This window comes from Monopterus albus, unplaced genomic scaffold, assembly GCF_001952655.1.
Source record: "Monopterus albus unplaced genomic scaffold, M_albus_1.0 scaffold29.1, whole genome shotgun sequence".
NCBI classification, from domain to species: Eukaryota; Metazoa; Chordata; class Actinopteri; order Synbranchiformes; family Synbranchidae; genus Monopterus; species Monopterus albus.
Genome location: NW_018127909.1, coordinates 5,096,268 through 5,122,131, shown reverse-complemented (window position 1 = coordinate 5,122,131; position 25,864 = coordinate 5,096,268). Strand labels below are relative to the sequence as shown.

At 40.9% G+C, this 25,864-nt stretch overlaps 4 protein-coding genes and 1 long non-coding RNA gene across 7 annotated transcripts in view; 2 read left to right on the top strand and 3 right to left on the bottom strand.

Moving 5' to 3' along the window:
- The window catches only part of pi4k2a (phosphatidylinositol 4-kinase type 2 alpha), a 14,453-nt gene extending 6,487 nt beyond the window's left edge, over positions 1 to 7,966 (bottom strand). Inside the window, 8 exon segments of the mRNA XM_020596306.1 lie at positions 466 to 599; positions 2,064 to 2,163; positions 2,275 to 2,324; positions 3,032 to 3,185; positions 3,518 to 3,649; positions 3,724 to 3,924; positions 7,464 to 7,645; positions 7,648 to 7,966. Coding sequence (XP_020451962.1) covers positions 466 to 599; positions 2,064 to 2,163; positions 2,275 to 2,324; positions 3,032 to 3,185; positions 3,518 to 3,649; positions 3,724 to 3,924; positions 7,464 to 7,645; positions 7,648 to 7,795 — 1,101 coding nt within the window. The 5' untranslated portion in view covers positions 7,796 to 7,966.
- A 1,703-nt stretch (positions 7,967 to 9,669) lies between these two features.
- pgam1b (phosphoglycerate mutase 1b) lies at positions 9,670 to 12,151 on the top strand. The gene is made up of 4 exons (XM_020595979.1): positions 9,670 to 10,069; positions 10,615 to 10,889; positions 11,012 to 11,192; positions 11,474 to 12,151. The coding sequence occupies exons 1-4, from the start codon at positions 9,931 to 9,933 to the stop codon at positions 11,641 to 11,643; spliced, it is 765 nt and encodes a 254-aa protein (XP_020451635.1). The 5' UTR covers positions 9,670 to 9,930; the 3' UTR covers positions 11,644 to 12,151.
- A 1,016-nt stretch (positions 12,152 to 13,167) lies between these two features.
- On the top strand, positions 13,168 to 18,607 carry exosc1 (exosome component 1). 3 transcript variants are annotated; one of them, XM_020595983.1, is made up of 9 exons: positions 13,168 to 13,259; positions 14,243 to 14,358; positions 14,559 to 14,633; positions 14,734 to 14,822; positions 14,918 to 14,951; positions 15,054 to 15,104; positions 15,469 to 15,553; positions 16,043 to 16,254; positions 18,298 to 18,606. In XM_020595983.1, exons 1-8 carry the CDS (start codon positions 13,232 to 13,234, stop codon positions 16,147 to 16,149), a joined length of 585 nt encoding a protein of 194 aa, XP_020451639.1. In that variant the 5' UTR covers positions 13,168 to 13,231; the 3' UTR covers positions 16,150 to 16,254; positions 18,298 to 18,606. The 3 variants fall into 3 exon arrangements, with proteins under 3 accessions (XP_020451639.1, XP_020451637.1, XP_020451638.1); XM_020595981.1 differs by lacking the exon at positions 13,168 to 13,259 and adding an exon at positions 13,283 to 13,579 and having other exon boundaries at positions 18,298 to 18,607; XM_020595982.1 differs by lacking the exons at positions 13,168 to 13,259; positions 18,298 to 18,606 and adding an exon at positions 13,283 to 13,579 and having other exon boundaries at positions 16,043 to 16,583.
- Positions 18,608 to 19,063: 456 nt separating this feature from the next.
- On the bottom strand, positions 19,064 to 21,741 carry knop1 (lysine-rich nucleolar protein 1). The gene is made up of 3 exons (XM_020596332.1): positions 20,635 to 21,741; positions 20,160 to 20,228; positions 19,064 to 19,834 (listed from the first exon to the last, which is right to left on the bottom strand). The coding sequence occupies exons 1-3, from the start codon at positions 21,556 to 21,558 to the stop codon at positions 19,529 to 19,531; spliced, it is 1,299 nt and encodes a 432-aa protein (XP_020451988.1). The 5' UTR covers positions 21,559 to 21,741; the 3' UTR covers positions 19,064 to 19,528.
- A 6-nt stretch (positions 21,742 to 21,747) lies between these two features.
- Positions 21,748 to 24,747, bottom strand: LOC109958024 (uncharacterized). The gene is made up of 3 exons (XR_002274624.1): positions 24,573 to 24,747; positions 23,806 to 23,874; positions 21,748 to 21,876 (listed from the first exon to the last, which is right to left on the bottom strand). It is a non-coding gene; the product is annotated as an uncharacterized LOC109958024 (long non-coding RNA).
- Positions 24,748 to 25,864: the final 1,117 nt, after the last annotated feature.

Sequence of the window (25,864 nt, the reverse complement as noted above, 5' to 3'; positions counted from 1 at the left end):
GGCCGAAATGAGCTTTCTCCGCAGGGCGGCCGGGCGCACCCTTAGAGATAGGGTGAGGAGCTCGGTCACCCGGGAGGAGCTCAGAGTAGAACCGCTGCTCCTCCACATCGAGAGGAGCCAGCTGAGGTGGCTCGGGCATCTGCCTCCTGAGCGCCTTCGTAGGGAGGTGTTCCAGGCATGTCCCACCGGGAGGAGGCCCCGAGGAAGACCCAGGACACGCTGGAGGGACTATGTCTCTCGGCAGGCCTGGGAACGCTGGAGGAAGTGTCTAGAGAGAGGGAAGTCTGGGCATCTTTGCTTAGACTGCTGCCCCCGCGACCCGGTCCCGGATAAGCGGAAGAAAATGGATGGATGGATGGATGGATACTATGATAGTGATACCTACCAAGGACATGCTTTGCTGTATACTATAATTACTATTTCATTCTCCACATAGATGTTGGTGAATCCTTAACCCCTGCATACCTTAAATAATTCGTAGAGGTCCTCTTCCAGGTCTTTGATGAAATTTGGGTCCGAGAGTTTGGGTAGGACGAGCTCTGTGATTTCCTGAGAGAAAGGAACTTTGGCTTGGGAAAGCCACGCCCAGTAGAACGGGTCTGGTGATTGGACAAGGAAACATTGTCTTGTAGATTACATTATCTACTTGTGAAGACATGGGACATTTATTAACACGGTGATCAAACAGCCAATGAATCTTGGTTAACATAGTCAAAACAAAACAGTATTTTTGCAGAAGCAAGTCTTTAGAAAGAGTACAAGTACAACAAAAATGTTATGAAAAAAGTAATAAAATAAGCATAGATTTGCAGGAATTTAAACAGAGAAAATGCAGTCACAAGAAAAAGTAATGGCACTGCCTGGAATTTCCTGGTTTTCTCCAAAAAGTGGTCATGAAATGTGATCTGACTTTCCCCAGAGTCACAAATATCAACAAACAGTTATGATCTTTCATGTCTTTTTTGAACACACCCAACAAACATACAAAGTGATGGTGGAAAAAGTAAAGAAATATGAGGCTTCTGATGTCAACAAATGTCAACTAGAGCCAGGTGTTAGCAAACCTGGAGTCCAGTCAATGAAACGAGAATGGAGGTGTGGTTTAGAACTACCTTGACTTATAAAAACACTCAGTGTGCTATTCACAAGCAGCATCAGCTGATGTCAATCCATGCCTCACAAAAATGAGATCTCAGAGGACCTACAATCAAGAGTTGCTGATTTGCATGTAGCTAGAAAGTGTTGCAGTTGTCTCAAAGACATTATATATTCAGTCCACAGTTAGATATGTTGTCTATAAATGCAGATGATCTGGTACTGTGGATACTCTCCATAGAAGTGGGCACCCAGCTAAGATCACTCCAAAGGCACAACGCAGAATTCTCAGTGAGGTAGAAGAACCCTAGAGTAACAGCCTAAGACTTGAAGGATTCATTGGAGTTGGATAACATCTCAGTTCATGAGTCAACCATACACAAAATATCGAACAGGCATGGTATCCATGGCATGGTATCATAGAGGAAGCCATTGCTCTCCAAAAACAACACTGCAGGAGGCCTGAAGTTTGCCAAAGACCACCCTGACACTCCACAACAGTACTGGGAAAATGTCCTGTGGACAGATAAAATGAAGGTAGAACTGTTTGGGAAGAACACACAGCACTACGTATAGCATAGAAAGAGAACCGCATACCAGCATGAAAACATCATCCCAACAGTAAAGTACAGTGGAGGGAGCATCATGATTTGGGGCCACTTTGCTGCCTCTGGACCTGGACCGCTTGCCACTGTGGAGGTGAAAGTGAATTCCCAAGTTTATCAAGGTATCCTACTGGATAATGTCAGGATGGTTGTCCACTGGCTGAAGCTCAGAACAAGCTACTATATTTGGTGAAGATCACATCACATTTCATGACCAATTTATGCAGAAAACTGCAAACAGTGCCATTACTTTTTCTGTATATTAGAGATGTAAGATAAAACACGACGTGTGTAGCAGAGATGCTATAGCAGCTTGTACTGGATGCAGTGATTGGTTAAAACTATGGCAACTTGGGTACTTACAGGCTCTCCAGGAGTCAGGGTGTTTGAGGGGGAAGGCCAGGCCATTGTCTATGGCTGCCAGCTTGATGACGGGATCATTTACTACCATCCAGTCTGTGTCCTGGAGAAGAGAGGGTGTGGGGGTCCCAGCAGGAGTTCAATTTTACCTAGCATTGCCACTTTAAAAATGCATGTCATGATTTTGAACGAGTACGTGTCTGTGTGTCCTCACCTTGTCCATGGAACAGTCGTACTTCAGCAGCCAGTTATCATTTCCCCTGTCTGCAATACCAAATAATGGACTCATATTTAGTCCAGAGTAGCAAAGCCTTCCATATACATACCGATTTATTTATTTGTTTTTATTCAGCATTAAAGTATCAAATATAATTAGGATTTTTACTACTGATAATCATGCAAGTAGCATATTACAGTTGTAGCTAGGGGAGGTGGAGATAACTAACACTTTAGGAAATAAGTGATCCAATTAGCTGGACAGGTACTGACCCTATTACACAGACCTTGTATAGACCGATGTGACCAGTCCTCATCAAATACTGTTTCGTTGTCCAGTTTTTGCTGTAAGTTACAGCCATCCAGTCACATCCAAGCATCAATACAATTTTAGTACTTTTAATATTGTACTATTTATCTCAAGGAGATGGATCGATGTAGGTGGGTCGTTTAAAAACCATGCATTATATTTTAAAAGGAGGTCATGTGTTTGGTATGTACAGTAAACTCTTGATCTGAAAGAGTAGCTATAACCGATAAATGTAGTGGAGTAAAAAGTTTAATGTTTCACTCTGAAATGCAGTACAGTACACTGCAAGTATGAAGTAGCAGAAAGAGGAAATACTATAGTACTTAAGTACAGCACTTAGTTACTAATAACAATATATACAGTTAGTAATACAACAATATACGTCATATATTCTACTAAACAAGCTCTCTTTGTTTTACTTTGATGAGAAATGAGGACCACATGCCTGTGTTCCTGATGATGTAATCAAGGACTACAAGCCGTTCAAACTGGAGCTGGAGCTGGCGGTTGGTGTTTTCAGGCAAAGGCTCTGCTTCGAACTTCCGCAACCAGAAATCTGCATCATTGAACCCATCAACAAAGAGCTGGAAGGAACCAACCTGATGGAAGTGAAACAGACAGAGGATGTTACTATTGCAATATCACTGACAACATTTACAAAAACTGACACGGGCTTTTTGTTGCTCAACTAGCAAATATCGCATTTAATGTCATTTAACTGGCATCAAGCTTATGTACCTTCTCAGAGGTTATTGAAAGGCTTTCAGAGATATAAAATAGACAAGACATGTAGTAACTCTTCCTACTGAACATCATTATACTTTGCTTTTCCTTTACCAGCCACTGGATGGATTGTGTGCATTTGTAAAATAATACGCACAAGTAAATCACTGAATGAAATCAGTTCTGTGATAAGAATTGATCAGATTACCTTGGGTGGCAGTCCAATCCTGTGGAAGCGCTGGCCCACTTTAGGCACCTTCTCTAGGGCTAGCTTTTTTCCTCGAGACTTGACCCTGTCTATGGCACTGTAGTTGAATGTTTCACTAGCCAAGTAAACCACCTGAAAAAGAAAAGACTGATTAGGAGAGGGAGGCTGTTCTCTTGTAATGCTGAGGCAGTATTTTGTGTCTATACCTTGGTCCTGGGGACAATGTTTAGCTCCAGTTTCTGATCGACCAGGCTGGCCCCGGCCTCTGAGAGGTAACCCTGGTTCAGCACCAAACAGTCGCGGCCAAAGCAGCAGGGACAGCACAGTTTCTGGAGCCACTTGGTCCACTTGGGGTTCAGCTGGCCATAGGGCTCTTCATTTTTAGGTTTGAACACGCCGATGATTTTCTATAGGTAAAGTGAGAATGAAACAAAGACAGAATTCAAAAGGAGTTAGGGATGTTTCGAAATGGAAACGAAAGTAAGGTTGTATGTTGTTTAAATATTTAAATTCAAGGACAATATTTGACTTTGGAAATGTAAAAATACAGCTGAAACATACAGAGCAAATGGTGAGACAGTGGAAATGAGGGTTATGCTGCAGGAGTATTCTGAAATGACACTTTTTGTACAGTGAAAACTTGTCACTATTAGCATCCACTGCAACTGACATGAACTGCAGTTGCCCACAACATAGTGCTCTGTCAAAAGTGAAACCACATTTTTTTAAAGCACAGAATAAAACTAGATCATTAAAGAGAGGCAAGCACATGACTACTAAACACACTGGTGACTAACTAAAGAAAATGGTGAGGTGGGGGCAATGGGAATGGGTCACTGAGCCTAGTAAGTGAGCCTTTAATAAATGGAGAGGCTGGAATACAGCACATGTAATTTGCAAGGATCCAGCCACAAAGTCCAAACACACACTTTTTAAGAGGAAGTGAAAACAACTCAACACACACAGCAGATAATGGGAGGACAGTGTCTGCGAGTTGCTCAAGATTTGTACTGGTCAGCTCCAGCAGTGCTGATCCGACTTTAATGTCATTAATCTGGCATGATTACAAAAAGCCCAGAGATGTGGGAGAAGGTGACAAATGGGAGGAAATGCTCTGTAATGATCCATGTGTTGACTCAGCAATTGGTCTGGACTGTGAAGCAATTAGACAATGTTGTAAAAGACTTTGAACCATGATTACGAGAGCTGCAACAAATCATACAGGTATGCTCAGGAGCCTCTGATTAGTTACTTCAGATTTTTTTTTTCCTTCAGAAATGGGATGCAGAGAAAGCACAGGAAGAATCAGGAAAACTACCTGAATGAACTGGTGACTGTTATTTGTGCTGACATCATTGTGTCAACTGGTCAGAGATGGTAGTTCACTAACAGACCTGCTTCAACAAGATCTGAAAGGATGAACACCTATGGCCACATCCACAATCACATGGATTGTAAAAGCATTTTACAAAAATACTAATATGTTTATGTATATGTTGATTACGTTTTCAAGACAGCAATGCAATGTATTTATCTGCTCAAATTATGCAGTTGGTTCAGCATAAGCCAGCAACTCTTTACAAGTCATATATATCTCTCATTAGAAGTGATCTGTCATGCAATAAATATAGAAGGAGCTGTATGGCCATTTGGGGCTCTCTGGAAGAGGGTCTCTCTTTATCACCAGGAAAACCTTGCTACAGGATGACTTTGACAACAAAGATCATTTATAAGAAGACATTTACCCAACCAACAACTGGTTTACTCTTCTTTTCCCTTAAGCGAGTGTTTTTAAACCTATATTTACTGTACTACAGTGCTTAATTTGTAAATTAAAAGGTCCCCAATATCACTTGGTGATGGATCGGGTATGCCAATATGAGGAGAGAAGGTCAAGGAATTTTCTCAATGACTGGTGCATTTTCGTAGTTTCCACATTACGATAGCTGCTTAGAGGCAAAACATTTGTTGTGTTTGTTACGCTCAACAAATCACACAGAAAGACAAGCATTTGCAAGTGCAAGTTGTAAATGTCAAGTGCAATTGATGCTAAATATATTAGGACTGCGAGGCTACAGCCTGAACCCATTCAGTCAATAGTAAGCGTCACATCATATTTGGGGCCTTTTTACTCCACTACACATTAACATTATATTCAGAGTATTACAGCCACAAATCTAAAGCACACCAGAAACTATATAATGCATTAAATAAACATGTCCTTATCTTCTGATATTTAAAACAGCCCATAACAGTCATGGGGCAGGAGTCCTCTGTCATGTTATTCTGTGCTTTGCTTCAGTCCTTTTGAAATCCATGACCTCATCAACCTGACTTGTACTAGTTACTAGCCTTTCCATTAACAGCTGTAGGCTTTAAAACTGGGCCCAGCTTTACCTGTTTATGTTCTAAGTTCTGACTAGCTTCGCCCTGCTGTGACTTGAAATACTTCAGCAAATTTCTTTTTAGCATCTTCGCTCTGTGACTAACAAAATACTGAATGTGCAACTGACCCGGTGTGACCTGCGCGGGCTGGTTACGTAGTTAGCCTAACTGCCAGTTTTTATTGTATTTTATTATTCTAATTTTAGTCAAATTTGCTGTTGTAAAAGTCGATTTGCAAAAGTAGTATTAGACCCTGGATTTTCCATGTATTTATCGAATATTCAATTTCTTTCACATGTAAATGAGGTGCAGGGTTCGTCAAAATGTGTGTCTATAGATTAGAAGCGGAAATCAGCATGCCAGATTGATGGGTTACTGGCATTTACTGTGGTAATATACAATATGCAGCAGGTACAATTAACATAGTCAGACTTAATGCGACCCAATGTATAACTACTAAAGTTAGACTACATTTAAACATGCCAAAACAGTGGAAATGCGAACATAGCGATGCTTCTCTCACTGATTACTCAGGCTGGCTATGATGGCTAGGCTACCATGTTAGCTAAAGTGTTCTGTAGTATTTGCCCTGGTTACACATTTGAGATGTTTGAAATTTGTTTTCAGTAAGTCGGTGATGATAGTATGATCTAACAACTGAACTAGCAAGAATAATAACTTGACAATCAGTTTTTTATGGCACATTTGCGATGGCCAGGTACATCGATAACTCTTATCATTGATTATACAGGCGTGCTATGATGGCTAAACTAGACTCCCATGTTAGCTACGGCGTTTTCTAGTGTTTGCTTTGCACAGTAGAGATATTTAAAATTTTCGGTGAGCCAGTTAGTGTCACAAATGCATAACAAAAATGGTCGACCAAGAATAGTAACTTTATGTTCACCTAATTATGACACATTTACTACGACACGTTATATAGTTAATAACAGTGAGGGGGGAAAGAAATTCTATACGATTTACGGTAGCAATTGTACAACCACGCCGTTATCACCAAATATGCATATTAATAGCAGGGCGGAGAGGTATCTGCTGAAGCATGTCTGCAGGTGGAGAGGGAGTGGCATACCACTTCGGAATCGGCAGGAGCCCGTTACAGAATCGAAAGCTCCCGTAAAGGGAAAGTGGCATGCCAAATCACTTTGCAATCTCGGCTCTACAGTGCTGTACTAATACTTGGAGTAGCTACTCAAACTCTCGCGGTTGTTGTTATGCTGTGTGGATGCTTCTGTAAACTGGTCTGAGGACATTAAAGCTGCATTCCATTCTAGTCTTAAAAAGTACTTGTTTATTGGTTTAAAGTGGAAAATGTTAGTGCATCTTGTGTTTTATGCCTTATTTGCCAAGTCATCACCGGCTAGTTAGAAGAGGCCTATCTTAAAAGCCACTACAAGTCCTCTGCCAACTCACTCATGCATTCTATCAATCGTGGCATCACACACAACACTTCAGATTTCACAGATCAGACATACGACAACAAAACGGGCCGTTAACAGCAGTCGGTGAACAGCAGTTGCCAGTTAGCGGCCGCTCTTCTTACCCCCCGAGAATCTTTGACAAAATAGCTTCCACTGGAGCCCTGGTAGATCCTCTCCGGGTAGATCCCCTCTTCTATGGCTCGCTCAACCTTTCGGATGATCTCTCTGAACTCGGGATCCTCCGGGAATTCGTTCCTGTGCTGGTCCCGTTGAGGGTTCCCACGGTCCCGGTCCAGCAGCGGCTCCGGCTGCGTCCCGGACTGCCAGCCGGGATGCGCACCACAGAACCCGGTGTCCCTCCGAAACCGCCCCGCGGACTAGTGGGCTCTACGGGACAGTAACTGAAATCACCGGAGTCCCGAAGCGGAGAGAAGAGCGGGCTCGTCTCGTCCATGACTTTGTAAATGAAAGATGATTACGTTTAACTCCCGAAAAAAAGAGGACAACACAGAAGAACTAAAAAAAAAGTATCACGGTTGTTTTGTTGGCTAGTACTGACGCTGGCTAACAAGGAAACTGACGGGGGAAAAAAAATCATATGACTGTCAGCTTCCGGTAAGGGGTGGGATTGGTTGAGTGTTTAGATTTTTAACCAATCAACGTTCAAATGCTCCTGTCGACAACCTAATCTCAAATGCTGATTGGACATAACTATTCAGCCCATGGAAAACACGTGACAATACAGTTAATTAACCAATTAACTTAATATGTAAAAGGGTTGATAAAAATGTTCAGTATTTCTTATGTGATTCAGGAATAAGCGTTTAACTTGAAGTTGTCAGACTAATAACTTTTGGCAAATCATTTTGGCTTGATAAGCAATAAAGAGCTAAATTTAGCTCCAGCATATGTTTACAAAATGCAGTCAAATAAAAAAGAATAATAAAAAAGAATAACTGTATGAATATGGAAACTAACGCTGCAGTCTACTGTTTTCTAATAACAGTGGCCTTATTTGTTAATTAAGAGCCCAGATACATGGAGATAATGTATATGGACTGTGTAAAGTGTGTTTTTGTCATTTAAAAAAATTAATTAGGCTTCTTGCTCTGTGTTCCTGAACTGTTTAATTGGTGTTACTTAAACCAAAACAAACTGCAGTGCCAGTCTGCCACTAAATGATTTTGAGAATTGCACATTATATTAGAGTGGGGATTTAAATGGCATTCTCTTTGAGTTGAATTTGTCAAAAAAAATCTCTCACTTGTCCTCATGATCAAAGTTTTCACTCCTTTTACATAGGTTTTTCACTATATGATAGACACATTTGTGTTCTTTTTGATGGTATAACTATGGAAGCAAACAGTTTCACAAAAGATGTGTTGTGAGCCTCAGACTGACACAAGTGCCAACCAACTGCTGCACCGATTTCCTGTGTACACAGTATTACATGGTCATAATGTTTAGGCTGATTGGTGAATACATACAATAATCTATTTTGTTCAGTAACAGTAATCATCAGCACAAGTGAAGTTAAGCTGCTGGTTCATCTGCACAGCAGTGGTGATTAATTTCTTCCCTGACAATCAGTGGAAATATGGGCAGCACACATAGGTTAAAAGGCTAAAAGATGGCAACATGAATGTCTCCAAACTTAATCAAACTCAAGCAACATTTCAACAGGGCAGATTCTGGTTTGAATGTGGGACTTTTGAAAATTGCTTTCTAACCTCAAGAATTACCACACTTCAGGATAATCTGTCTATTGTGAAAATCCAGTGAGTAATACAGGTAATCTGTAATAGCTGGGGAACTCCAAGTCATGTCTCAAGTCCACAAGGGCCTCTTAAGTTCTCATAACCAAAATGTAAATTCGGGTGTTCAGGTCCTCTCACCATCACTGTAAAACGACTGCGTGTTTAAATATGTACCATTCAAAACTGTTTTAGTAATCTTTTGATGGAGCCTACTGAGGCCTAACAACTGAATGATCACTTATCATCATTTATAACATCCCTCCAATATCATGACTGAATTCTGATGTTAGTCCAAGACTCAGGTCTCATTCATTAGGCGATAGCCTACTGTATGTGCAGAAAGTAGGCTAAATTAATACAAATGCGATCTTTGTAGGAAAAGCGCGTGACTGGTTCGTATTTGAAGATTTTTTTTTACCACTTACTCTGGTTAACATTGATTCATTTTTTCTATGTCAGAAGGGATTTGTCGAGTTTTTCCATATGATGCACTAGGCTGCAGCACGCACTGCTGTGGACGTGCCGCTGTGCGCATCCTCCTGCCTCCCTCCTCTTGCGGCGCGCACAGCTCGCCTTCTGATTGGTGGAAACCAGCAGGAAGCGAGCTCGGGTTGTGAGATTTGTCGAGTTAAGGCAGACCAGACTCTACAAACGGGTTGCTGCGATAGATGCGCCATCACTTCAGATCATAAAGTACTACTTGTTTCTTTGTGGCCATCTGCTTGACTGTGGCAAAGTCAGGACAAATCCGCGTACGTTTCAGCCGCATTTTAGGAAGAGTCACTTACCCTTACGTTTCCGGAAATACAGCGTAGAGGGCATCGGTGTGAGGATGGCTGCGTACAAGCTTGTCCTGATCCGCCATGGAGAGAGCTGTTGGAACCAGGAGAACCGCTTCTGTGGCTGGTTCGACGCGGATCTGAGTGAGACAGGGGAGCAGGAGGCAAAGAAGGGAGGACAGGCCCTAAAAGGTACGGTACTAGATCATGTCTCTGAGCCCAGTCAGGCTTTCTCTCAGTCAATGGGTTAAAACGCTGCAAGCCGGTGTTTGTGCAACTCGACCGGATGGGGAAACAGGTAGTCTCCCCACACTGCGACACAAGGCGAGGCAGCAGAAAGAGAGCAGGGGTGGAAGTGAATAAATCATCCTTATTTTCAAGTTTTTCTTACCTCTGTCAATTTCCAGTAAAGTCACTAATTACTGTGCAGCAGTAATCTACAATGCTTATCATTTTTCTTTAGCAAGTGTATACAGCTGATTGAAAATACGAAATATGGCAAAACACAAGCAAGATATGAATGATCAGTAACTAAGCTTTATATGTTTTATGCTTTAATTATGTGTTTATTTTGTTGTGTGCTGCACACACCCTTCTTTTGTTTTTCTATGACTCAAAAAATCCTCTGCAGGCACATCCTGTAGAGCCAGTTCACAGTATGTATTATACATGTTAGCAAAATCTTTTTCAAACAAACGTTCCCATTTATCATTTTGTCTCTCTATGATTCACCTCAGATGCTGGCTATGAATTTGACGTTTGCTACACCTCTGTCCTGAAGAGGGCTATCCGCACCCTGTGGTTTGTTCTGGATAGCATCGACCAGATGTGGCTGCCTGTCATCCGGACCTGGCGCCTCAATGAGCGCCACTACGGTGGCCTGACTGGGCTGAACAAGGCTGAAACAGCAGCCAAACATGGAGAGGCCCAGGTCAAGGTCTGGAGACGCTCTTTTGACATTCCTCCCCCACCCATGGATGAGGGGCATGACTTCTATCAGGCCATAAGCAAGGTGACAGCTTAGGAACACAGTCAAACAGTCTGTTTCTCTTTTACAAATGCAGCTTTCTTTGTCATGTCAACGTAAGCGCACTTGTGACAACAGTATGTCGGCCTGTCTGTCTTCTGCCATAGGACCGGCGTTATGCTGACCTGACGGAGGACCAGCTTCCATCCTGTGAGAGTCTCAAGGACACCATTGCCAGGGCACTGCCTTTCTGGAATGAGGAGATTGTTCCACAGATCAAAGAGGGAAAGCGGGTGCTGATTGCTGCCCACGGCAACAGTCTTCGGGGTATCGTTAAGCATCTCGAGGGTAAGATGCAAAGCTGAGGCATATGAGGCACTGCCCAATGCCACAAGTGTTTATTTCCCCTAAAGTTCTTACAGTTTGCATTTATTAATAATGTCAATCAACACTTAATCATGGAATTTAATTAAACAATGGCAGAGGATTATTTTGCAAAATCACTTTTTGAATTGATTACAGATATTGAATTTATTAAGTGACTTTTTACAAAGTTTGACTGGGAAAAGCTGAAGAATTTTAAATTCATTGACACACAATGGATTATAAGATCTGCATTCCTGTCCCAGGTATGTCAGAGGAGGCCATCATGGAGCTGAACCTGCCCACTGGCATCCCCATTGTCTATGAGCTGGACAAGAACCTGAAGCCTTTAGGACCCATGCAGTTCCTGGGAGACGAGGAGACCGTCAGGAAGGCCATGGAAGCTGTGGCTGCTCAGGGCAAAGTCAAGAAATAGACTCATCCTCCCTCTGGGAGCTAGATTAGAGATCAGTCATGTGCTGTTCAGTTATCAAATTAAATTAAAGTCATTTCCACTTGGTGTCATCAAACACTTGCACGTACACGCACAAGCACACAGTGTGCACTTTATTTAAATAATTCCCAGCTTCACACAAATGTACAATCTGGTCTTTGATTTGGTTTGTGTCATATTGAAACATACATTTCATTATTAGACAACAGATAGCTGTAATATGGTTTAACCACTGACCAAAATACAGTTAGAGAGTTAGAGACCAGCAAATACGATTAAACATAGACTAACCCTGTAGAATCATTCCAAGTATTCCTTCCTATTTACAATCTATGTAGGTGAAGCTCAGTGGGAACCTATATATAACCTATAAAGTAACACTGGTTGTTGTTAAAAGGGCAAGCTGATGCTGTGCACCGGTGGTTTTTGTTTGCTGTGGCATTGTGAGAAAAACAATAAATGTCATTATGTGATTAAATTTTTTATCAGTGTCTGGCATATTTTTAAGAATAGCTGTCTGTGCAGGGTGGGCGCACAGACAGCACTGTGACTATGAAGTCACAATACTACAAACACTGTAGGAATGCACCTGTTTCCACCATAAAAATACCCCATTCACCTTGTTGCTTTTATGTATTGAGATTGTGGAGCTACAGTAATAATAGCTTGATACAAAATGGTTGTAAATTAATATCCCATCACTGATTCTTTTGTCATATTTTTCCTCACTAATCCAAAAGAATTCCATTTAAATTTTTGGAAATTCAACAAAGCAGAAGAGGCATATATGTCAAAGTGCACATCATATTTTCCTTTAATGAGGTGGCCTCAACATTTGCAAAATGCTGCTTCTATTATAAGTAACCTAATCAGAAGTACTCTTTTGCTCTTTCACCTATATTTTCCCTAAATTAAATACTGTAGTGTTACTCCTACTGATACACATTTAAAAGGAAGATAAAGACATTAAAAACCTTCATACTTGGAGAATAAATTTAAAAAGTGTTTCATTAGACTAGAAGTCTCTGTCCCTTATTCTAAATGATTGCTCTATCATTGAGATGTTGCATCATCGAGTTGAACAGAATCTCAAAAATTTGTTTGCCATCATCTTGATGCTCAGATAAGGATAAAATAAGAAAATAAGAGAAATTACCTGCCACAGCATACTGACAAAAAACTGACTAGAAAAAAAGAATGACAGGCAATTAGCTGGGAATTTTCAATTAATGTACAAATTTGTCCAAAACCTGTTCAAAGTAACATCTTTTAATGTATTTAATATTGATAATTTTCAAATATAAGAAAGTAATTAATTTCATGAATTATTTATTGTCATTGTTGTAATAAGTAAATGTACATAGAGTATTCCCTGCCTATTACACTGAATGTTTGCGCAATAGTATGGGGCAGCATGTCACAGCATGTGTCCATCATGGTCAGATGTGCCTCAACAAACATGGTGGAGTGAGCCGTCCTTCTTCTCGTCTCGAAGTTTTAGCGGCCAATCAGAATCGAGTCGAAGTGTACGTCACAGCCAATCGGAAGCCGATTTGCTCCTCTCGAAAACATGTCGCCCATGAAGATGTGTGTTCCAGGTGAGTCCTGTAAATTTGTCATTAGTGCTAGTGAATAAATGGTTACACCAAACTAAACCGCTTTGTCATCTTCTTCTAGACATAGCAGCAATGTTGCTGGAAAAAATACATTTCAGCTTCAGCCTGATGGTGTAAAATCCTGTTTTCCCGTTAATTATTTCCAGCTTCCGTTCGTACGGTGGGCTTTGGTTTTAGCTTCTAGTGTTAGTAAATGTTTCTTCCAGGGATTATTCAGTTTATGGCTGGTTGTTTCAGATGGATATGAGACGGATTTGGCATGTTCAAGGCTATTATGTTGTACTGTTCACGGTCAAAGGAGGGTAAGTACCGCTCCTGTGTAGGACTGTGAGTTGCTAACTTTAACTCCCAGCTGTAGATTTTATCAGTAACCATCCCCGCTGCATTCCTTGTCCCACTTGTGTTTATAAACTTATGCGTTCCTCGGGTTATTTTGAGGGTTGGCAGATGGAAATGTTAGGAAAGTGGTTTACATTGTGGTTTGACAGTTCTCTCAGTGTTAAAATTGCCTGAAAACACAACCGTAATTTGAAGGATCATACAGAATCAGCCTTAAATGTCATGTTACTCTCGGGGTCAAACAGCTCAAGGTGACCAGATGAGGGATTCTAGAGCAGTAATTGTCCACCTTAGGTGAAGGGTGATTTTGGACAAAGGTAATGTATCACTGACTCCTACCCTCAGTGCAGACAGGAGAGGGTTTGGGTCTGGACAGGTTATCTAATCTTTTCTTCCTAATATTTGTTCTGCAGAGAATCCACAGTAAATTTGTCAGCTGTCTAAAGTACTTCACAATTTTTATTAATATAGTGGAGGAACTGTGCGTCTTGTTTTTTTTTTTAATTGCAAAGGGTAATGTTTTATCTCACAAAACAGTATTTATACTCTGATGTTAACACTGACATGTAGCCTGTACAACTTTGTTCCAACACTGATTCTGTTTTTCTCCCGCTGCTTGTCTCCAGGTGACAAACTATGCAGTGTAGAAGACTGTAATCCTGGCACAGGAGTGTATCTGCGGCATGGCTACATATACTCCTCACTAGCAGGCTATGTGCTCAGGAAAAATGAGGGAGAGGAGGTGAGGGTTGTGGTTGGTGTGGAGAGAAATGAGGAAAGCTGCAGAAGCAGTCAGGCCTGTAGAGGTGTCTAATTAAAAGTGTTGAGGCTTAATAGGTTTGTGGTGCACCTGTGATGAAATCTGCACATATTTTGTACAGGTCATTTCTTCAGGCTGTTTTAAACTGGTATTAATGTGTCTAACCTTTTGTCATTTTCTAGTTACCAGTGATTTCAGTAGTGCGGGAAACAGAAGCACAACTTCTGCCAGATGTAGGAGCTATAGTCACCTGTAAGGTATGCACTGGAATAAGATGATACTCCCGATACCTGGGTGGTCTGTTTGATTCAGTTTAGTTTTGGGTATTTTTCTTAAAGAGGTGATTTGTCTTGACAGGTGACCAGCATCAACCCCAGGTTCGCCAAGGTTCACATTCTCTATGTAGGCTCCACACCCCTCAAAGACCGCTTCAGGGGGACTATCAGGTAACCCCCAAAACTAACTGCAGAGCTGAGTAATGTTTTATGGCCACATTTCTGTGTAATTCCCCAAACTGAGCTCACTCTCTCTACCTCTACAGAAAAGAAGATGTGCGTGCAACAGAGAAGGACAAGGTGTGTTTGAATCATTCACAAAGTTCCTCTGCAGCTCCTGTTTACGTATTAATCTAGGGTGACATGCTTGGTGTAAACTTTATGCTTTCTTTATCTTTAAAGGTGGAGACGTACAAAAGCTTCAGACCTGGCGACATTGTCCTGGCAAAAGTGGTATCCTTCACCTGCCCTAGAGTTAAACACAAATAGTTTTTTCAAGAGTTAAAAATTAAAAGCATTTACCAGCTATGAAAACAGCCCATGCATCAGCCCCCATATCATTTATTTCTCTGAAATTCTCAAGCTCAGTGTGAGTGACACAGGTACCATAAACACAACTGCCTCGAAAGAAGCCATGTTATGTTGTCATTTTTATGTGTAGTTGTTTAGCACACATTCTAACTTGTTACTGTTGAAACAATTACAGCTACCCATAGATATTTACAATAAGTAAATTCAAAGAACAGTACCACCTGTAAAATTTCTGATTTATTGTGACTATACGTTTATGTTCGTAAGCTTTGACCTGTGATGTCAGATTTCTCTGGGTGACGTTCAGTCTAACTACCTGCTGACGACGGCGGAGAATGAGCTGGGGGTGGTGGTGGCACACAGTGAAGCAGGTAAATCTTATTGTTCAGTCTCTGACTCAAGGCACCTGAGATTTCTAGGACAGTGCTGCACAGATTAGTGGCATCGTGTCTGAACATGAGGTGATGCCTGAGTAACTGTCCAGGTAACTAAAGAACAACAGAGTTCCCACTGATTGGCCTGAAAACTGTTATTCTCTTGGACACAACCATTTGCCTAGTGAGCTAGATTTAGCAAGTATTTCCTTTAGTGTTATTACAGCTTATCGCACTAGTGCCAATCTCTTGATCGCTGATCTAGTAAGCTCTATTCCGAGTATTGTTTGTGTTTAGTAAATAGCAATAAGACAGTGACAACACTTAAACCCAGTTATTTTACTATTGGGTGGATGTGGTGAAACTAAAAATGTTTTATTAAAGTATATTACTTCCATAAATCTACTGAATCAAAACACAAATGCTGTTAATTCAAACATGTTGATTTTTAGTTTGACACCCCTGTCACATTTCTTTGTGAACCAGGTGCCCAGATGGTTCCCATCAGCTGGTGTGAGATGCAGTGCCCACGGACACAATCCAAAGAGTTTCGCAAAGTGGCCCGAGTGCAGCCGGAGTATCTGCAGGCGTGAGAGCCCTGAAACCTCTCTCTTCTACAAGAAACACACAACTTCCTCACCCTGCTTCATTCACTGTCATCACATAGCCTCCTACCTCTGCATCAGATGTTTTCAGAGGTGCTGGACAACATGCTGTTTGTTCGCTACTTCTGGTTTCACATAGCTTTCCTTCTGCATATTTTGTCATCATTTGATTGTGCCAGCTTGAAAACACCGAAGCAGCACCAGGACATTCTGAACAATGTAGTGACTTCTTAGCAGATTTCAGTGCCAACAATGCGGTTTTGTTAAGCTTGTCTTAAAATGCCTGATGGCAGTCTGGATTGAACTGTACATGACAGAAATGACTTGGCTCTCTCATGAGAGTACATCACTGCTGTCAAACTTTCAAAGTGATCACTACAGTCTTATGCAAAAGTTTAGGCACCCCTTGATAAATAACAGATTTTGGTGATTTTTTTATTTGAACAGATGTTAACACAGTTTCTCTTGGAAATGGAATGTGGTAGTGGAAACGGACAGGACCCAATAAAGATGCCTGGAGACCCGGAGTAGCTTCGAAGACGTCTTTTATTTCATGCAGCATGGAGGGAAGTCGTACACAACTTAGCAGTCGCGCAGAGTTCTCTATCTGACTGGTAAAGGGCAGTCCCTTTTATACCAAAAGTGATACAATTACACATCTATAAAACTCATACCATTGTCTCATATCTAACAACCCACATATCGTCCCCAGCTGTCTTTGGTGCCTACACCTCTCCGCGACCAGACAGCCCATTCACATTTAAACAAAGACAAGTCGGCTTGTTTTGCATTCACACACAGACCCACTTAACATATTGCAAGTTCTGCTTTGTCTTGGGATGTCCTGCAGAGACCGAGGGCTCGTCATCCTGAGATGACCACTTGGCCAGTTTAACATACAAATTAACATCACACATACACACAGACACCTGGTGTAGATCACATTCCAGCAGGGAGGTGTGATCAGACATCCACATAGGGCTTCAGAGAAATGGAACCCAGAGCTCTGTAAATTGCTCTATTCAATGGTCCATTCAGTTATGATAATAAATGTTTGAAAGGTGCTATTTGAGTCCGATTAGTCTTCATAAAAGAACGCGCAGGACAGTTAAAGTCTGACATTACACAATGCATAAATAAACTATACATTTAAACTTTAAAATTGTTGATTTTGTACTTTGAACTCGCTTGTTGAATAATGTGATTAAAGACACAAACATGTTCCATGCTAGCACTTTCTCCAAGTGACACAACATTGATTTACTTTGTTTTTGTGTTCTGGAGTGTGTAGCATGAAAATGCAAATGTGAGCTGCAGTTTTGAGAGTTGCAGCCATTGGTCTTTTTAACTCCAACAAAACTGAAGCACAGAGCTATTCATTGCTCCATTTCACTACCTTAAGGAAAGTAAACAAAATGGAGGAAAAAATGATTGTGTGGTGGACAATGGATGTTGGATATAATTCACACACACTGGTATTTCTGCTCTGTTACAGATTCATAGGGTAACATGTACAGGACTGTAGTTCATGTTATGACCACTTACACACCTCCTCTGCCAGAGGAGGTGTTACTAAGTACTGATTGTGTAGGGTGCCCAAACTTTTGCACCATGCCATAATAATGTTTTTATTTTTTATTTTTGTTCAATTTATGGCATAAGAAGTAACTATGCATCACTGTTTGCAGAAAATATTGTGCATTTTTTCCATTTCCAAGAGAAACTGTGTTAACATCTGTTCAAATAAAAAATCACCAAAATCTGTTATTTATCAAGGGGTGCCTAAACTTTTGCATAAGACTGTATGTTGAGAAACTGCAAGCATCAGAATTTTGCTCCTACTATATAAGGCCTTGTTCTCAGATGAAGGATTCACTCATATTTGCTAATAAAGACTAGATTAAGACCAGGCTCAGACTGCATCTCATAGAAAGGCAAACATGAACTCTGCATTTTATAACCAGACAGATCATTGCAAAGGGCAATGGCTGCATTTGATCCGTTTTCTCGACCCCAGAATTACAGCTACCATGCACAGAATAATGAAGAATAGAGTCTACAAGAAACAGGAAGACGTTTGCATTTTACCAAATTTTAATTAGCATGTTGACTTTGTCTTCTTTCTTCACTTTGCAGATGTGCAAGATATAAATAAACCAGCAACCCAGTTTCCTGATTTATATGGTCATTTTGTATTTACTAAGGAAATCTGTTGTTCATTTTCCTCAGTAGTGTGCACACAACTGCTTACATCTGTTCAACTGGCAGGAAAAAAAAGACAAACACAAAAACACTGCAAGCACTCATCCTCCACACACAACATGCTTACTTATCACTGATGTCATGAGAAACATTGGACAACTGAATGTACAGTGGATGGATGGGGCCATGTATCGTGAGATTTTGGGCAACAACCTCCTTCCCTCAGTAAGAGCATTGAAGATGGGTCGTGGCTGGGTCTTCCAGCATGACAATGACCCCAAACACACAGCTAGGATAACCAAGGAGTGGGTCTGTCAGAAGCATTTCAAGGTCCTGGAGTGGCCTAGCCAGTCTCCAGACCTGAACCCAATAGAAAATCTATGGAGGGAGCTGAAACTCAATGTTGCTCAGCGACAGCCCCAAAACCTGAAAGATCTGGAGAAGACCTGTATGGAGGAGTGGGCCAAGATCCCTGCTGCAGTGTGTGCAAACCTGGTCAAGAACTACAGGAAACGTCTGACCTCTGTAATTGTAAACTTAGGTTTTGGTACCAAATATTAAGTTCTATTTTTCTATTGTATCAAATACTTATTTCATGCAATAAAATGGAAATAAATTATTTAAAAATCTAACTGTGATTTTCTGGAACTTTTTTTGTAGATTCTGTCTCTCTCAGTTTAGGTGTACCTACACTGAAAATTACAGATCTGTCCATTCTTTGTAAGTGGGAAAACTTTAAAAATTGGCAGTGTATCAAATACTTATCTGCCCCACTGTATAATCAAGGACAATATGGGGAAAATGTCATGTAATGTCACCTATTATGTCTGCAGTCACTTTTTGGCCTTAAACTATCAATGATTCTTAGTCTTGCAGTATCTTTAACAAAGAAAAATTATAACTGTACACCAATACTATGCAAACCTGACCCATATAAAAACACAAACTCTTATGAAAGTCAGTCTCTTAAAAAACAGTCCAGTTCCTCAAGCAGGATGTTTAATATACACTACGTACACCTGGCATTTCTTGTGTTCACTGTCTGATCCTCCCTTATATAGAAGTTTTAAGATTCTCCAGTGAACCTCAGAAGGTAATTCAGTGTGTGAACCTACAGATAAAACAACGCAACCCTTTCTACAACCGTTCACCCTTTTTTCTTCTTTCACTCATCAAAGCGAACAGATCGACGTGAATTTATATCAATAGAGAACTTCTTATTGGATGGTGCAGTAAATCCAAGTCCTGCTCCTCTGTTACTGAAGTCCATTTGGCGTGAGTGAGCACGCTCAAACTCTCCCAGAAGCCCTTGCTGCAACTGCTGCTGTGCACCCTTCCCCATTGCCATATTTGCTCCTCCAGCACTCACCGCAGCCGACTGGAAACCCTTTTTGAAGCCACCCATCAAGCGCAGGAACTTCTGCTGTTGTTCTGAGCTGTCGAACTGGGCCGTGCTCCACTGCCCCAAACCCTGAAGAACAGAGACATCTGAAATGGGTATTACAAACTACAGGAAGAGAGTAGCGAGGATAGGTGGATTTTACAAAATTGTGAAATTTACTGGTATGGTAAAATGGTATGGTAAAATCTAGGATCTAGGATCTTTGCCCATGATACAGCCTAACAGTCCGGACACCTCTCCTTCTACTGCATCAATTTTGGAAAAAAATTTTTTTATGTGTCCTCTTGTGAGTCCTCTGACTTTCATGGACGTTATCATACCAAAACACTGGAGTAGCCAATGGAAGGAAATACCAGTGGTTTATTCTTTTTCCTGGAATGATGCTGATACTGACCAAATGTTTAGCTGGTTTTTCAGGTTGAGAGGCCTTGTCAATCTCCATCTGTAAAGCCTGTCGTCTCTCCTACGACAAACCACAACAGTTACTTTATTAAGCTCCACAGATGTGGCAGGCAATTTAAAGTCATTTAGAAAAAAAAATAAAAATTGTCTACAATATACCCTTATTAAAAATCCAGACAATTCTAGAGTATCTTTCCTTAAAGATGTAGTGTTATGTTCCGACCTTTGCTTATTTGCTTTTTTAATGAAAGCTGGATGAGAAAATCGATGCCACTCACATCTGTTAAATATTAAACTACAGTCAGGAGATTTAGCTTTATCAGATTAAATAAACAAGGCAGAAGGTTACTAAGTGAGTTTCCCACCCGGGGAAACTCCTGAAATAGAAACAAAGTTCACTAAGCAATACAAAAAAATTCAAACCAAATCCAAGCACAGGGTCAATAACCTCTGACAAATTCACTCACCTGTGGCTCTTCCACCATCTCTTCTTTGATTTTCCTCTTCTTTGCCCCAGTTTCAATTCCAACACCATTCTCTACCTGTTTTTTAACTGAGCTGCTCTTCTTTTTGCTTTTCTTCGTTATGTCATCAGTCACTGTAACATGAGTTTCTCTGCTCTGCTTGTTCTTCTTGGTGTCGTCTTTGCCTGTGAATGATAATGGTTCTGCCTCATCTCCCTTTGACTTTGCCTTTTTCCTTTTCTTCTTCTTCGGCTCCATGTCCTCAAAGTCACTGACCTCCACAGAAGCTTTTCCACCCTTCTCTGTTTTGACTTTTCTCTTTACCTCTGTCTGACCATCCTCTATGATAACAATCTCACTCTTTATAGATTTGTCCTTCTCGGTGAACATTTTGTCATTCTCTACATTTTTATCTGACAATGCTTTGCTCCTTTCGTTGTTGCCTTTGATCGCTGGTGTTTCTACTTCATTTCCATCTTCTTTAGTTTTATCTTTTTTCTTTTTCTTCTTTTTCACTTTTACCTCATCAACCTCATGATTCTCCCCCTTTGGCATTTTTAACTTTAGTCCCTTCTTGGCCAGTTCATCTTTTGTATTTGCACTTAATCCATCCATAGCTACCATTTTCTTTTGCTTCTTCTTCTTTTCTTTAACTGGCTTGAGAGTGTCCTCTTTGTTTACAACTAAATTACTGTTCTTTTCTTTCTTGGATTTCTTTGGCACTTTATTCTTTCCAGCTTGCTCTTCCTTCTCCAGCTTTATATTTTCTGGTTTGATTTGTACAGACTTATTTTTCACTTTCTTCTCCTTCTGTTTTGTTTCACATTGTTCTTCTTTTATTAAACTCTGTGACATTTCCACTTGATTCTCATCATCAGCCAGCAGCTTTTTCTTCTTTTTGCTGACTCCTTTGTCATTTCCACCCATGATGTAAGACCCACTGGCATCATCCAGAGATTCATTAACAAGTTTCCTTTTCTTCTTCTCTTCCTTTTCACCACCTCTGTCCAAAGACTCCTCCTTTATAACCAACTTTTTCTCAGCTTTTTTACATTTCTTCTTTTCTCTTTTCACCTCTTCTAGTCTCTCCTCATCATCATCATAGTTTTTGTTTTTAAGCTCAGAGACTTGTGCTTTTTTGTGTTTCTTCTCCTTTTTTATAAGACTCTCCTCACTCTTCTCTTCCTCCATCTTCATTATCACCTTTTTCTGTGGCTTCTCCACAGCAACAAACCTCTGGCTTGTCTGGTGACAGAAATTCAATTATTGCAATATGCAGAGCACAGCGGAAGTTAGAGCACTCCTGTGATATATCACTTCAATTATATCACTTCTCAATAATTGCATTATTTGTAATTTGACAAGCAGAGTATCAGCTCTTATGATCAATCAAACACTTTAGAAAGACAATATTGAACATACAGGCCCCGAAGTATAAACTCAATGCAATAAAAGTGAACATACCTGTGATCACTGAAAAAAGTACACTTGTGTTTTCAATTACCCTAACTGCATGAACATGGTTATAAAATGACCAGTGAATGCAAAAAGATCCTCAATTTTGGACATATGACTATGTCTGTCTGCATGTCTGCATCATAGCCTCACAGGAAAAGAACTGCCAAAGAGATGAAAAGGGATACAGGAAGATCACTGAGCAACTAAAAATCAGAAAAACACAGTTGCAGCAGTAATCAGGAGGTACAGAACAAGTCATAGCACCACTAACCAGAGCCACAGTGGCCGTCCTCCTAAAAATGACGCCATGGACGGTGTGTTATGTGTACAATCTAGTTCTGGGAAACAGATGTGCAAGCGCTTCAGATGTAGCACAGGGTTATCAATGGAAATCTTGAGTATCTGTGACAGCTCAGATGTTGTGAAGCACATTGCATAACATCAGCCTTTATGGATGCAGCCCAAGAAAAAAAACAACCTTTGCTTGCTTTTCGACACTAAACTGCAAGAGTAAACATCACTAAAGAGCATGAAAAGAAGCCTGATAAATATTTGGAGCACATTCTTTGGCCAAGTGAAACCAAGATAAATGTGCTGGGCTCAGATAGAGTCTAGCAGGTTTGACCTGAACCTGGCTAGGACTACTGCCATGAATGCACAGTCCTGACAGTGAAGCACTGAGGTGAGAGTGTGAAGATATGGGGTTGCATGGGGGCAAAAGGTGTTGTGGAGATGACATTTATAGATGGTACCATGATTGCATGTGGATATATCATAATACTGGGTGACAGATATTATTGTTTATAGCTTTTTATGTGTTGTTTTTATTTGTATGATATGTTAAGTGCTTTGGTCAGCTGTGCTGTGGTAAAGCGCTATATAAATAAAGTTGAGTTGAGAGTTGAGAGAGAGAGATCACTCCCAGTCTCTAGAGGCTTGGTAACGGGGGAATATTCCAGCATAATAATTATCCAAAGCACACTGCCAAAGCAAGGCAAAAGTTTATAAAGAAGAAGAAACTGAAAGATATGACCTGGTGAAGTATGTTGCCTGGCTTAAATCCAATAAAACACCTTTGGGGTATTTTAAGAAAGAAAGGTCAAGCAACACAACCCCTGCAGCAAAGAGCAAAGAGAACAAATTGTCCCTGAAGAATGGCAGAACTTCTCTCCAGAAATCTGCATAACACTGCTATCCTCCATGCTGAGGAGGACTGAGTCAAAAATAAAGGTAGGAAGTATTGAAAAAGTAAATAAATAAATAACAAAAATTGAATTTCAGCAGTAAAAGGTGTATTGATTTGTGGTGCATTGAAGTCCTAGTGTGGGGTCTGTGTTTTTAATACAGTAAATCTAAACTGTTAGATTTTAATTTTACAAGCGCAAATACCCTACTGTTCAACATAGAAGTAATGCAATTACTGTAAGGTGATACAATTTTGAATCATTTGACATTTAAGTGATATTGCACAGTGGTGTACTCAATTCTGATATGTACTATAATTTATTTCTCTGAGAGTATATATAATAAAATATTAATACATTTACAAAAGACTCCAAAAACCTTTTTTAACTGTATCACTGTGGAGTATTGTGTGTAGATTGATGAGGAAAAATAAACAGAATTTTAAGATAAGTCTGAAACATAACAAAATATTGAAAACATTCCGTACTAACTGTACTGTACATGTGTGAGTGTGACAAACAGTACACTAACCAAGGGTTTGGCTGGCAGCCTGGGCAGGGACTCCCAATCAATGTCTCGTTGCAGGGCCAGTAGCTTCCCCTAGAGGCAAAAGAGCAGAACTGAGCCAAATGTATACAGAATAAAAATGTATCAAAACAATGAGTACATTGAAAACAGGTACTCTTATCAATCATACATTTACACACCTCTTAAATAGTACATGTATACACGTGTCAGCCAATTTAAACTCTATACATGGTGCAGGTTCTTTGGACTATATCTTAAGTTGTTATTCTTTATTATTCACATATATTTAGTTTTATGTAAAGTACATGCATTTCTGTGATTCTTGTGGTAGTGTGTTATGTTCAGCACGCAATCATGCAGTACAACCTGTGATGAGTTTGTACCACAACTAGGGATTCAATCTTGGATTATTCTGTTGCCTTGTAGTGGTTTGTTTTGCACAAATTACTCTGATTCATAAAGACATTTCGAGTCTTGCTAAGACATTAGATATTATGTCAGGATCCATACTTTAACAGGATTTTATGTAACAAATTCCGTGTGATGACACTTAAAAATACTTTTCAGGCGGAACGAGTTGACAAAGTTCATTCTTAGCACTCTTTAGTAAATCGTACTAGCTAGCTAACAGCAGACAAATAGCAGCTGTATGGTTAAACTGGAGAAAACCAAAACCAAAATCAAAATCTTATAGGTAAGACAGAGGGAGACTAGTTTATCGCTGTTTTACAGTGTATAATAAGTGATAACACGATTAGATGTTTACCCACCTTATAAACTTTGATATTTCACGTGGATACCCGTTTTCTTTTTTTTGACCGGGAAGTAGTTTTGCTCCTTCCCGTTAGCAACGACTCAGGCGTCCCTAGCAACGAGGCGCTCCTATCATGTGAACAGATTTCGGGGCGGTTCTTCCTGAAGTCCACTGTCATCTCCACTGTTTTGAGCGTGTTCAGCTCCAGGTTGTTCCGGCTACACCACAGGATCAGCTGCTCAACCTCCCGTCTGTAGGCTGACTCGTCGCCGTCTCGGATGAGACCAATGACCGATGAGTGGTGTCCACCCACAGCCTCAGTCTCCGCCTGCTACATCTAGCTTTAATAAAGTTCTAGTCTCGACCTTGGCTCTCATAAAACATTTATTGCTCTCACATCGCACGTGATGAAGGTGCTGGAGAGGCTGGTGTTGGTCCATCTTGAGTCGCAGGTGAGATCGTCTCTTGATCCTCTGCAGTTTGCCCACCGGTCACATTTGGGGGTTGATGACGCTGTTCTTTACCTGCTGCAGCGAGTTTTGTCACATCTGGATGGTGACGGGGGCACAGTGAGAGTCACTTTTTTTTATTTTTATTTCTCCAGTGCCTTTAACACCATCCAGCCTCCACTATTGGGAGAGAAGCTGCGGCAGATGGGTGTGGGTGGGTCGACTGTTTCTTGGGTCACTGACTACCTAACAGACAGGCCGCAGTTTGTACGGTTGGGTCAAGTTCTGTCTGATGTGGTGGTGAGTGGTGTGGGGGCTCCACAGGGTACTGTGCTCTCCCCTTTCTTGTTCACCCTGTACACCTCAGATTTTCAGTATAGCTCGGAGTCATGTCATTTACAGAAGTATTCCGATGACTCTGTGGTGGTGGGGTGTTTAAGGGGTGGGCAGGAGGGGGAATACAGGAGGCTGGTGGATGAGTTTGTGGAGTGGTCTGGACAGAATCATTTGCTGCTTAACCTGGACAAGACCAAAGAGATGGTAATTGACTTCAGGAGGAAGGGAACTGCTCCACAGCCCCTCTCCATTTTGGGGAGGGATGTGGAGATGGTGCAGGAGTACAAATACTTGGGTGTGACTATCGACAACTGTCTGAACTGGAAGACAAACAGCACATCTGTGTATAAGAAGGCCCGCAGCACACTCTATTTTTTGAGGAAGCTGAGGTCCTTCAATGTGTGCAATAAGATGCTGGAAATGTTCTATCGGTCTGTCGTTGCTAGTGCCTTGTACTCCTCAGTGGTTTGCTGGGGGAGTAGTATTGCAGCCAGGGACTCCGATAGATTTAACAGGCTAATTA

Coding starts and splice junctions, on each gene's coding strand:
- pgam1b (XM_020595979.1), top strand. CDS start 9,931: ATGGCTGCGTACAAGCTTGTCCTGATCCGCCATGGAGAGAGCTGTTGG. Junction 10,070..10,614: donor GGGAGGACAGGCCCTAAAAG/GTACGGTACTAG, acceptor GATTCACCTCAG/ATGCTGGCTATGAATTTGAC. Junction 11,193..11,473: donor TATCGTTAAGCATCTCGAGG/GTAAGATGCAAA, acceptor TTCCTGTCCCAG/GTATGTCAGAGGAGGCCATC.
- exosc1 (XM_020595981.1), top strand. CDS start 13,537: ATGTTCAAGGCTATTATGTTGTACTGTTCACGGTCAAAGGAGG. Junction 14,823..14,917: donor CGCTTCAGGGGGACTATCAG/GTAACCCCCAAA, acceptor CTACCTCTACAG/AAAAGAAGATGTGCGTGCAA. Junction 14,952..15,053: donor GTGCAACAGAGAAGGACAAG/GTGTGTTTGAAT, acceptor TTATCTTTAAAG/GTGGAGACGTACAAAAGCTT.
- knop1 (XM_020596332.1), bottom strand. CDS start 21,558: ATGGGTGGAAATGACAAAGGAGTCAGCAAAAAGAAGAAAAAGCTGCTG. Junction 20,229..20,634: donor AGATGGTGGAAGAGCCACAG/GTGAGTGAATTT, acceptor GGTTTGTCGTAG/GAGAGACGACAGGCTTTACA. Junction 19,835..20,159: donor AAAAACCAGCTAAACATTTG/GTCAGTATCAGC, acceptor TCTGTTCTTCAG/GGTTTGGGGCAGTGGAGCAC.